Consider the following 12,030-nt stretch of genomic DNA (forward strand, 5'->3'; position numbering starts at 1 on the left):
ATACAAATGCAATAATATGTTTGCATATACATGTATTGAGGAAACATGCTAAGTTCACCTACTCGTTTCTCTGAAAAACACTTTTACAGCCAGTTATTTAAAAAAAAAAAATTGGTCTGTGATACTGCACGTTGCCAATTTTCATTGTCCATTGTGCTCGTTCCTGTTGCGTGTGCTCAAACTGGCCACCGGTGTGAGAGCCGTCCAGTCTGAGGAGCAGGTGGCGGGAGAAACGACGATCTCCGATATTTTGAATTGGACTGCAGTACCTATTTCGACCACTAGTTGTCATTCTTACAGACTGCACCTTTAATTGTTGCAAATAATATGCAAATTAAATGTATAAAAGTTGTTTACTTAGATATAATACTGATTTGATGCTGTTTGACAGAGAATCATTTTTTTTAATTAAAGTTATCCATCCAAAGAGCAGTGAGACGTTTCTTGTTTTCTCGCTAATACTATTGTTTGATCAATATTAACAACTTGAATGACTGCGGTTAGACTGCATTCACATTGCAAGACCTAATGCACAGATAAACTATTTTGGGCATTCTTAAGAGCATGAATACCCATGTGCGTGGCCACATGTCAAACAGCACTCACGCATTGAATTGAGATGATATACACTACTGTTTCTTTTGTTGTGTTCCTTTTTTTGTTTTGAAAACTACATTGTTGGACCTTTTCAGTTTGTGGTAATATTAATACAATTCCATGTTTGATTTTAAGTACTTTTCGTACAGTACTGCCATTTGATGTCCAAAATCTGGGTCTTGAATCAGAACCAGTTTAGACTTATTGCGACAAATCAATTTTTGAAGCTTATGTATGGGCACTGTGGAAAAGTTTTTAGACTCGTTCTCTCTCTCTCTCTCTCTCTCTCTCTTTCTCAGGAGATGTGCGAGAGTGGAAGGTGTCGTGTGGATGGAGGGCGCCCCCTACAGGAACTGCTATTGACTGTCATACTGAACAACAGGTCTCTTTAATCCCTCTGTTCCTGTGTCTCATTGGCAGAATCCACTTATCATCCATCTCTTCCTATTTGCCAACCTAGCATCTGTCTGCACATATGGTCAAAGACGAAAGAGCTCACGCATTTCACTTCACTTCACCATCCTGCATCCTTCACTGTAGTCTTTCTTGTCAGTCATCAGTTCTTCTTCTTCACCTTTATTTATCTGATGTACCAAATTGGTAAGACAAAAAAGCAAGAAAAATAACAGGAAGAACTAATAGTGATGTAAGGATTCTGGTTGAGGATGATGAATGATACCTTTCAGTCCACTTCAGCAGTTCAACGTATCGCTTTCTTTGAACTTCCTGTGTAACTAGAGTTGCTTAAAACACAAACGTTTTGTGCACGTGGCTCTAGAGGTCTGATTCAGTCTGCTGAATGACTATTATATAATTATCTAATACTTATTTAGCATATCATTTGCATATTTGTATTATGTTTTTATTTGTTCTATTCCTTGTAATTTGTGAGTAATTTATCACTGACTGTTCACTTGGTTTAAACAACTACTTGAGAAATGTAAGCAATATTTATAAAGTTTGGAGTTTGTAAGATTTTGTAATGTTTTTGAAAGAAGTCTCTAATGCTCACCAAGGTTACATTTATTCGATCAAATGTATAGTAAAACAGTTATATTGTCAAGTATTATTACAATTTGAAATAAGTTTTCTATTTGAATATATATTAAAATATAATTTATTCATGTGATGCAAAGCACTGAGACTCAAGCAAAGCAGAGCTCAAGAGCCAAGTGCATAAAATGTTTTCTGCAGTGCACTCATTGCAAGCAACTCAGGTTCTCGGGAGAAGTTATTCCTCATAATGAGCTGGAATGTCCTGGAAAATCTACATAGAGCTTCTCATCTGTTCTTCACCCTCGTCTAAGAGCCTCAGGCGCTGTTATACGTTTAAAGCGGAACATCCACAGCAGGGGAGGCCTTATCGTGAAGATTCAGCCCTGCAGGGCTCGACATTTGCATTTTGACAGCTGGTAATAATGTATTGTTGTAAAGCCTTTTGTTGTAAACGTTAGGAAGTGAGAACAGTGAACTTGTGATGCAGTCACGTGAGGTTTGCGGAGGACTGTAATGTAAATTGAATGGTGGGATTTCAGAGAATGAAAGGATGTACACCCCTATATTTTAAACAAAAGTATGTTGTAATAAAATGAAATGTGGTTTATTTCATCAGGATGGACTCCATCTTCAACCAGAAGGATGTGTCCTGGCTCCTCCCACCCGCTGTCATGCCTGAACTGCCTCCCGCTGACAGACAGCAGACTATCGCACTGACTCTTCATTTAATGTACTGTGAGTCTGTTTGACACACGCAAGCTCTCAAAGATCAAACCCTTGCACTTTAGTTGGTGTTTTATTTATGAGGCTAAGGTTTGTGTGTGTGTCTTATTTTTTATTATTTTTTAGCTTCAACTACAAGTATGGCCGTCATGTCTACCAGTCTGGTGTCCTGTTTGCTGCTGCACAAGCATCGCAGGGTGTGTTTTAAAAACTCCTCTTGGGCATCACATCACATATGAAGTATATATATCACTATTAACAGTGTTTGGGGTTAACGCATTACAATTAACGGGAGTTATGTAATCGGATTACTTTTTTTTCCCCAAGTTACGCATAAAGTAACGCATTACTTTTACATTTACACAACGTATCTGATTTACTTTTTTCTTACTGTTGCTAGTTTATGAATTTCAAAAATTGTTAGAAAAAGATTGCTTTATTAAACAAATTAAGTAAATCAAGAAAATTACACAAACACACACACACACATATATATATATAATTTGCTTTTTTTTTACTTAATTTGTTTAATAAAACAATTTATTTCTAATCAAAATTGTTTAAATATATACACAGTATATACATAATGTTGTTGATCTTTGACAATAGATTATCAATATTTGTTAGTTAATTTGCTATTTATATAACAGATGTAGTATTCATCACAATTTAAGTCTGTTTTCCATATTATATATATATATATATTATAGACACAATAAAAATACAATAAAATAAAACATTTTTAATTTCTGCCGATATAGCTGGATCGAGCAATTAACATCTAAGAGCCAGAACTATTTTACAATAGTACATTAATTGGTTTATTAGTCATCGACCGGTTGTAGATGATTCATATAAGCGTCAAACATGATTCTGCTCGCTTGAATGATTTTGCTAATGATCATAACAATCTTCTCCCTCTTTCTCAGGGTGTGCGTGTATCCGTGCTGTGCAGGGACATCTGTTGGCTTTTGGAGGAGGTGTTGTTCAGAAACACAGACGTGGGTTTCGGCGGCGCTCTGGTCGGGCTGGTTCATCACGCGCTCTCTCTGCTCCGCCCGTATCTGCTCCTGGCTGCAGCTCCGCCCACTGGAGAACCCATCATCGCACCGCGGCCCGACCCGGAGTCTCTGCTCACACTGAGCCAGCACTGCCATTTGCTCACTCATGTCTTCATACACGAGGCTGTAGGAGGTGGGCAGAGTGTGTTGGTGTTGGTGTTGGCAGGCGTCATGCACCGATCTTCTTTTGAAGGGCAATCGGTGGCACACTTATTTAGTATACTGTACCTTGGCAAGATAAGATATGACTAAAGTAGTCGTTTTTATGTATACGGCATGTTAGTCTATTGACATGTTTTTGATTTGCAAGCAGGGTTCAAATCTTGATATTGATACAGATTTCCTAATTCGATGCCAATTAATTTGGGTGCATTCTATCTATTATCCCATTTCACATACACTACCATTCAAACCTTTTTGACATTTTTGAAGTCTCTAATGCTCACCAAGGCTGCATTTATTTGATCAAAAATACAGTAAAAACAATAATGTTAAATATTAGTACAATGTAAAATTCCTGTTTTCTATTTATTTTAAATGTAATTTATTCCTATGATGGCAAAGCTGAATTTTCCGCATCATTACTCCAGTCTTCAGTGTCACATGATCCTTCAGAAATCATTCTTATATGATGATTTGCTGCTCAAGAAACATTTCTTATTATTAATGTTGAAAACAATTGTTACATTTGTAGTTACTATTTTTGTGGAAACTGTGACACATTTATCAGGATTTTTTGATGAAAAGAAAGTGCAAAAGAGCTGCATTTATTTGAAATACAAATCTTTTGTAACATTATAAATGTCTTATATATACTGTCACTTGATTGATTTAATTTAATTTAAAAGTAATTTAGAATAATCTTATCATTTTGAGATTATAAGTATCGATCAATCAAACGAAGATTATTATTAATGAGAAAATCTACCCAAAAAACTTTTATGCAGTTTTGGCATTTTAATAACCAATAACATTTGATAACTTTAAACTTTAATCTTCTCCAATCTGTTTTATACACTTTTTTTTTTTTACCAACAATATTTGTGCAACTGTTCCTTTAATGATACAGTAAAAGATAAAAAAAAAAAAAATACTCTGAGGGGGCACGTTCCCAGTTTGAATGGTTCTGGCGCTTCAGGGTGTTGATGTGTTTGGGTTGAGTCACGTTTGTACTCAGCAGGGTTTATTGACAGTGCTAACCCTGAAGGCATGTGTGTTTGTGTGAAGCGTGTGCTGTCTCAGCCATGCTGAGTGAGGTTGTAGGCTGTGGAGGGGGTGGAGACCAGGAGTTTGATGTTGTCCTGGGTCAGGAGGAGCTGACGGAGAAAAGCCTCCAACTCACACATTTACTATCTCCCGGGTACATACCGGTGAGTCTCGCTCAAACACGCACATATGACATGTATAATCACGTTGATGCAAGTAGTGACTCATACAGCTGCCTTGCTCTTCAGTCAATAAAAAAAAAATCCATTTATTTTTTTCAAACAGTCTCCAAATGTCTCTCTCGCTCTTCCAATCGATTAGTTGCTCCCCATCTGTTCGCTTTATTATTCTCTCTCGTTGTCTCTCAAATCGAGTTTCCCGTTCAAGGGTTCTTCAGCGGCGGGAATAGAATGTGTAATTATTGCAGGCACATTTTATACTTACATCAGCAAATAAACACTTGTAAAGGCTGTGAAATGTCAAGAAGAACAAGAACACTACACAACTAATTATTTCTCCTTACTATCCGCTCTCTCTCTCTCGTATCTGTCTGCCTCTCTCTCTCAGCCGTGTCAGAACGCTCACAGCTTTGCTCTTGATGTAGTGGACAGCATGGTGCGCTGTGGGGTTCTTGTTATGGAGGAGGTAAGACACCTGCATTAACAAACAAATGCTCTCATTCTCTGATCATAGTTAGTCTTCACACATGCAGCATTTTTAAAATCCTCAACAGTGTTCAGTCCAAGTGGGTTTTTGTTCAGCCGATCTTAATATTCTACAGAATATAGAATATACAAAAATTTGGTATGAAATTTGGTATTATATAATACAAATTCATTGTATCATAAACTACAGAGATGGTACAATTTAATACAAATGTATTACTAAATATGTAAAAATATTTAACACAGTTAACGCAGCGTCTTTTTTCTGTCATCCTTTGGTTGCACTACAGTATATGATCATGCTATCATTCAATCAAGTGCTATTAAACCATTAAAGTGCAATATGCAAAAAAAAAGAACTCAAAAAAGGCTCTCTGAACAAATACCCGATACGTGTGCACAGAATGCTGCTTCAGACAGTGTGCTAGCACCGCATTGAGTTCTCTTTGTGTGTGTGTCAGATCCAGGTCATGTGCGTCAGGTCTTAAAGTTGCCACAGCCTAATAAACCTGCTTCTGTCTGTCATTAATGTTAATCAAAGAACAAAATACAAAGAGAAAATATCTCACTGTTCACTGAATAACCTTTGTAGCTTTAATAAGGATTAATCTATATTTATTATTTATGTAGTGAAGACTAATTGATTATTCAATATCTGTACAAATGTTAGACCTGTTAGACCTACCTAAAAATCATACAAAAATGTTTACATTTGTCAAAAATAAGAAAAACAGAGTATATATGCTATAATTATATATATTATATATACACATACACACTATATATATATATATGTATGTGTGTGTGTGTGTGTGTGTGTGTGTGTGTCTGTGTGTGTGTATACACACTCAAAATTGTTGCTGAAATTAAAATAATTTCGCACAGTAATTACTTAAGATTAATATATTTTCCACTAATAAGGCATTTGCATTTACTGAACTTTTTTTTTTTTTAAACACTATAGCACAAATTAACTGGTATCTTGTTTCTCTACTTTACTACTCGCACTGTAAAATATGGTAATAGAACTTAAAAGATTAAAAAAAGGTTTTTTAAGTGCTTAAGTGTGTGTGTGTATATATAATATATATAATTATAGCATATATACTCTGTTTTTCTTATTTTTGACAAATCTTGAAATCCAAATCCAAATTTCATTGGTAATTCAATTTTTGAGTTCTTTTTTATATATATATATATATATATATATACACACACACACACACAAGTTTTCAATGCTTAGGTCAAAACAACAAACTGTAAATTCGCAGAGACATGGCCAAAAATACAGTTTTCACTCCACTGCCCAGACATCTAGCAAGCTCTCAGGCTCAATCTAATCTCTGACACTGACCATTCAGTCTGTGCCTATTTATTTTCAAGTGCCACCAGAGTTTTCAGCTGACTGATTCACAGACCCCCACAGAGATGAATGCTATTTTTGTTTACTATGGTTAAAGGTCATTTCAACCCTAAACTGAACATTTTTCAACTTGTGTCTTCAGATATTTGAACTTTATGTGTGTGCAGGTTCAGAAGGATACACCAGCATGTGACTTCATGAAGAGGCAGGGTGTGTTATCATGGGCTGCTTCAGACAACCCTGACCAGAGCAGCGATTCAGACTGTGAGGAACCAGACAAACACTCTTACAAGGTACACAAACCCACAGACCCATCATCAATGAACATTTAGTGGGATTTTTGTGTTTATAATAATCATATATTGAGATTCATAGTACTCACGTCACATCATCTCTGTTCACTCTGGATCCAGAGTTCTAGTGAGATGAAAACCACTAAAAAACACTAACACGCAAACCTCATTCATCATTTATAGATGCATACACAGACTAACTAAGACCCAATAACTAAGACAGACAACTCTGCTGCCCTTGAAGTGTGCTTCTGTCTGCAAATTGCTGTTTCTTGGTATCTGCGATGAATCCAGCAGAAAGAGAACAGGAAGGGAGTGTCAATGGCATAAACTGCTGTGGATTGGTGGCATCTGTTAAATCAAAACCTCAACCAAACATTTCGGACACAGGTTTAGGCTTTCCTCGAGTTTTAGCTTATCCTTATTGATATTTTGGGGTCATTTCCATTTACATGTTAAAGCTTTTGTACGATTATTTAAGTGGTGTTTGCAATAACACAATAACACAGACAATCCCATATACTTACATTAAATGAGGGACACTCTAGCTACAACTGAGAGACTACTTGTTTTTGTTTTTTAAGGAACACTTACTTGGATTTTAAATGTTTTAATTATATTATATATTTATATACACTCTCACCGGCCACTTTATTAGGTACACCTTGCTAGTACCGTGTTGGACCCCCTTTTGCCTTCAGAACTGCCTTAAACCTTTGTGACAGATTCAACAAGGTGCTGGAAGCATTCTTCAGAGATTTTGGTCCATATAGACATGATATCATCACAGTTTCTGCAGATCCATGATGCGAATCTCCCGTTCCAGCACATCCCAAAGGTGCACTACTGGATTTAGATCTGGTGTTTTAGTGTAGAGAACTCATTGTAATGTTCAAGAAAACAGTCTGAGATGATTTGATCTTTGTGAGATGGCATGTTATCCTGCTGGAAGTAGCCATCAGAAGATGATGACTTTGGTTATAAAGGGATGGACATGGTCAGCAACAATAGATGCCCAATATGTGCCAAGAAAATATCCCTCACACCATTACACCACTAGCAGCCTGAACCGTTGACACGAGACAGGATATGGATCCACGCTTTCATATTGTTTTCTGAAAATCCCAGTAGATCAGCAGTTTCTGAAATACTCAGACCAGCCCATCTGGCACTAATAACTATACTACATTCAAAGTCACTTTTCCTCCTCATTCTGATGCTCAGTTTGAACTTCAGCAGATCGTCTTGATCATGTGTACATGCCTAAATGCATCGAGTTGCTGCCATGTGATTGGCTGATTAGGTATTTGCTTAAACAAGCAGTTGAACAGTAGCTCCTAAAGTGGCTGGTGTGTGTGTGTGTGTGTGTGTATGTGTATATAAGTTCAATAAATAAATACATATTATGGATACTTTAAAATTATCCATATTAAGAGCTTACAATATAATCATAATTAAGTGTTCCTTTTATTTTATAGAAATCCAAGCATGACAACATGGTATCATGCATGGATTTCTATTTAAAAAATATTTATAATTTGTCATTTTATTGCATTTTGAAAACCCCCATTTATGCAATAATTAAAAAATGAGCCTTTATGCATCCACAATACATACATATGAACAAAAACAGCATTCAGAAGTTTGGGGTTGGTATGTTTTTGAAAGATGCTCACCAAGATCAAAAATACAGTAAAAACAGTACTATTATGAAATATTATTAGCTTTTTAAGTAATTTTCTATTTGAATATATTTTAAAATGTAATTTATTCCTTTGATGCAAAGCTGAATTTTCAGCTTCATTACTCCAGTCTTCAGTGTCACATGATCCTTCAGAAATCATTCTAATTATGCTGATTTGTTGCTCAATATTTTTTTTTATTATTATCAATGTTGAAAACAGTTGTGCTGTGGGGGGTGGGTGGGGGGGGGAACTGATTTATTGGAAATATAATTTTTTGGTAACCATGTAAAAGTCTTTACTGCCCAAACAACATCTGCTTCCTAATTAATAGTAACCTTTGCATGTTTTCTCACTGTCCTCTACCCTTCTGATGTCTTCTCTCTCTCTGCTTTCTAGTTGAGTCAGCCATCTCAGTGCCCAGAGCTGCTGTTCTTTCTCTGTAGTTTACTGAGTGTCCAGCTGAGAGCTCTGTGCTGGGCGCTAGAAAGCCTTCATTACCTCCCCACACCCATCACAGGTTAGTACACACACACAAACTCTGACCTCTGTCCACACAATGCTGTTGCCATTTGTGATGAGTAAGTGTTCTTTGGCAGCATCTCTGTCACTATTCACACTGAGTGTGAACAGATGAGTGTTTATAACCTAAAAACTGTTTATTTTAGAGAAGGACTGTTTGAGTCAACTACACACACACTTGAAGAACCGAGCTCAGCTGGACAAAGCGCACTATGGTAAAAAACAAAAACATGCTTTTCATTTTACACTCACCACCATGATGCTAAAGGATTAGATGTTTCCACGTGGTCATAACAAGTGGTCAGCACTACATACAAGTGTAAACATGGTCTAAAATGTTTTTTTCAACCACATTTTGAGGTTGTTAAAAACACATGTGACATTAATTCTCCTAATGCACCACAGATAAGCATGAATAAAAACCATGTAGCACTACAAGTGTAGTCTGATTCTGAGGGATGAAATGTATTAATTGTTTAAATAAATATACTTAAATATATATTGACAGTAATTTCAATACAAATATTTAAAAAAAACTAAGGTCCCTATCATACACCCAGCAAAATGCGGTGCCAGGCGCAACCCAAGTGTTTTCTGCTAGTTTCAGCCCGACGCAGTTATCATTTTCACGTCCTGTGCCACGTTGTTTAAATAGCAAATGCATTTTCGCCTATTTGTTTGCCCATAGGCGTGCTGGTCTGACAATGAGGTGTGTTCAGGCGCATTGTTAGCACGTTGTTATTTTGAGGCTACAGAAATAGATTGCACCATTGACCAACTGAAACCTGACCTAAAGCCAATGGCGCAATATTTTTTTGTTATTTAAAGGGCACATTAGAAATATGCGCATATAGGCGGGTCCACAACGCGCGTACACTGCTTATTACACAGGGCAGCAGCACACAAACATGCTAAATATTAAAAATAAAAGAATTACAATGTAAAAGATTATTATTATTGTGTACAAATATTATTGTGCAAAATCCTGACAGGATCTGTCAGACTAGATGATCTGTTTTCGACGTTCGTTAACTTCCGTTTCAAAATAGGCAATACGTCATGAAGGCCGACCAATCAGGTTGTGAACGTATCCCTGTGCTTTGAGATTCGGTATCTTTTTGAACCAAACGAACTAAGCAAAGCGAACACACTCATATATATGTCATCAAAAGACAGTTATACTCACAGCAGCTCCGGTGACACAATCGCGATTTGGATTACAAAGTTTATGGTTCATATTAACAACATCCAGAATCTAAAAATTGGATGAGATTAATTCCAATTGACGAAAATCAGTGCATGTAAACAACTGGCCTTAGCATTTCTGTTGTCAAAGTAGATTTAAGCATCTCTCCTCTTCAGGATCACTGATAAAGAATAAATGAAGTGGCTTTAACCGTTCCCGTCTACATAGATGCTGACAGCTTCACTTCAGCTTCTTTAATGTATTATTAATCCCGCTGTCTTTAACAGACTTGTGAATCACTGCTCTGTGTAACTGGGTAATCTAACTCTGCTGAAGACTAGAGTCTTGATGATTTATGAGAGTTTCTGCAGATCAAATTGTGTTCCAGCATTATTAAATAATGCCTCAAGACCCGAAGTCTTTGTGTCATTTGATGCCCCAGCGCTGCATATTTGATGTGTTTGTGTGAATCTTCTGTAGAGAGCTCATCTATTGACTTGGTCGGAATGGCGCTTCGTACGTTCATTGATCTTGGGGTAAGTGATTCTATTCATCCTGATTTACTGTATATTCCCACACACACACACAAGTACAGAAGCTGTAAATAAAAGCCCAAGGCCAGATAAACTGAGAACAGTAAAGTGAAACAAACTGTAGCAGGTGTTGTAATAAAGGACAGTTAATTTGGCCTGTCCTGACTGAACGCCGTTTCTCTGTTCCTGCACTTCAGGTGTTGACTGAGGACAGACAGAGAGAAGATGTGTATCTAGACGTCAGTCCACTCTTCTCTCAATGCACTTACAAAGAGAAACTCTTGCAGTTTTTCAAACAGTTCATTACTAAAAGAGAAAAGTAAAAGACTAGGAGAAGTCTCAGCTGGGAATGATAACAGTTGGCGCTTTTAATTTACTATTCAGTTCTTCAGGGTTGTTTAAATAATTCATTATGCTTTTTTTGTGTGTGTGTTTATACATACATATTGCCTAACACACTTGATTTCTGCAGTATATGTGATGCTGAGGTTGCTTTTTGTGTTCATTGTTGTTGAAAGCACGTATTTGGTTTAGTTATTGGTTAGATAATCACCATTCAGATGGTTAAATATTGTTCTCTGTTTATAAAGAGCAGATAAATTGCAAGATGTTTTATTGAATTGTTTAATTTGAGTCTTGTGTTTACTTGGGGCTCTGTTCAGTACACAAGTTTCTAACAATTGACCCAGTTTGTAGTGTTTCTGTCATGGTTTGATTTATAGTTTTTCCACACAGCACTATATACTGCATGAATGTTCACATTAACAAACATTCTGCATTATCTTTATGACATTACCTAAAACATTAGGATGAATTATCACATACATTCCCATCCTATGCATATTCTGCTTCCTTTAGCACAAACACTGAATACCATTAAGAACTATTCCACTGAATCTTGAAACATGGGACCAAAACATGTCCTGTCGTGTCAAAATGACAACATTTTCTCTTTAAAATGAATGTGAGATTATCATTAGAATATACATATTATTTACTGACATGTGAAACAAATCAAAGTGATAATTCTTTAAATATCTATAAATAAAACAACAATACACTACTATAAACACCCAAAACCATCTAAAAATTTCTTATGTAAAAAAATATAGATTGATACTTGTACACTAATATATGAAGAATTTATGTACACTTATTAATAAATAAATAAAAACCCAGACCAATACTTTAAATCGACATCTC

The 12,030-nt window shown here is 36.2% G+C and overlaps 1 protein-coding gene across 3 annotated transcripts in view; it reads left to right on the plus strand.

Moving 5' to 3' along the window:
* gpat2 (glycerol-3-phosphate acyltransferase 2, mitochondrial) overlaps positions 1 to 12,022 on the plus strand; it is a 50,550-nt gene extending 38,528 nt beyond the window's left edge. For 2 of the 3 annotated variants that reach the window (XM_081348422.1, XM_081348423.1), the window contains exons 12-22: positions 897 to 979; positions 2,210 to 2,328; positions 2,443 to 2,513; positions 3,246 to 3,510; positions 4,605 to 4,747; positions 5,151 to 5,228; positions 6,779 to 6,904; positions 8,986 to 9,106; positions 9,255 to 9,323; positions 10,775 to 10,830; positions 11,025 to 11,527. In XM_081348422.1, the coding sequence (XP_081204548.1) occupies positions 897 to 979; positions 2,210 to 2,328; positions 2,443 to 2,513; positions 3,246 to 3,510; positions 4,605 to 4,747; positions 5,151 to 5,228; positions 6,779 to 6,904; positions 8,986 to 9,106; positions 9,255 to 9,323; positions 10,775 to 10,830; positions 11,025 to 11,150 (1,257 nt within the window). In that variant the 3' untranslated portion in view covers positions 11,151 to 11,527. Of the gene's footprint in view, positions 1 to 896; positions 980 to 2,209; positions 2,329 to 2,442; positions 2,514 to 3,245; positions 3,511 to 4,604; positions 4,748 to 5,150; positions 5,229 to 6,778; positions 6,905 to 8,985; positions 9,107 to 9,254; positions 9,324 to 10,774; positions 10,831 to 11,024 lie in introns of all 3 variants that reach the window. The other variant, XM_081348421.1, reaches the window with a different exon arrangement.
* Positions 12,023 to 12,030: the final 8 nt, after the last annotated feature.

Source organism: Scardinius erythrophthalmus (assembly GCF_964197995.2).
Source record: "Scardinius erythrophthalmus genome assembly, chromosome: 20".
Classification (NCBI taxonomy): Eukaryota; Metazoa; Chordata; class Actinopteri; order Cypriniformes; family Leuciscidae; genus Scardinius; species Scardinius erythrophthalmus.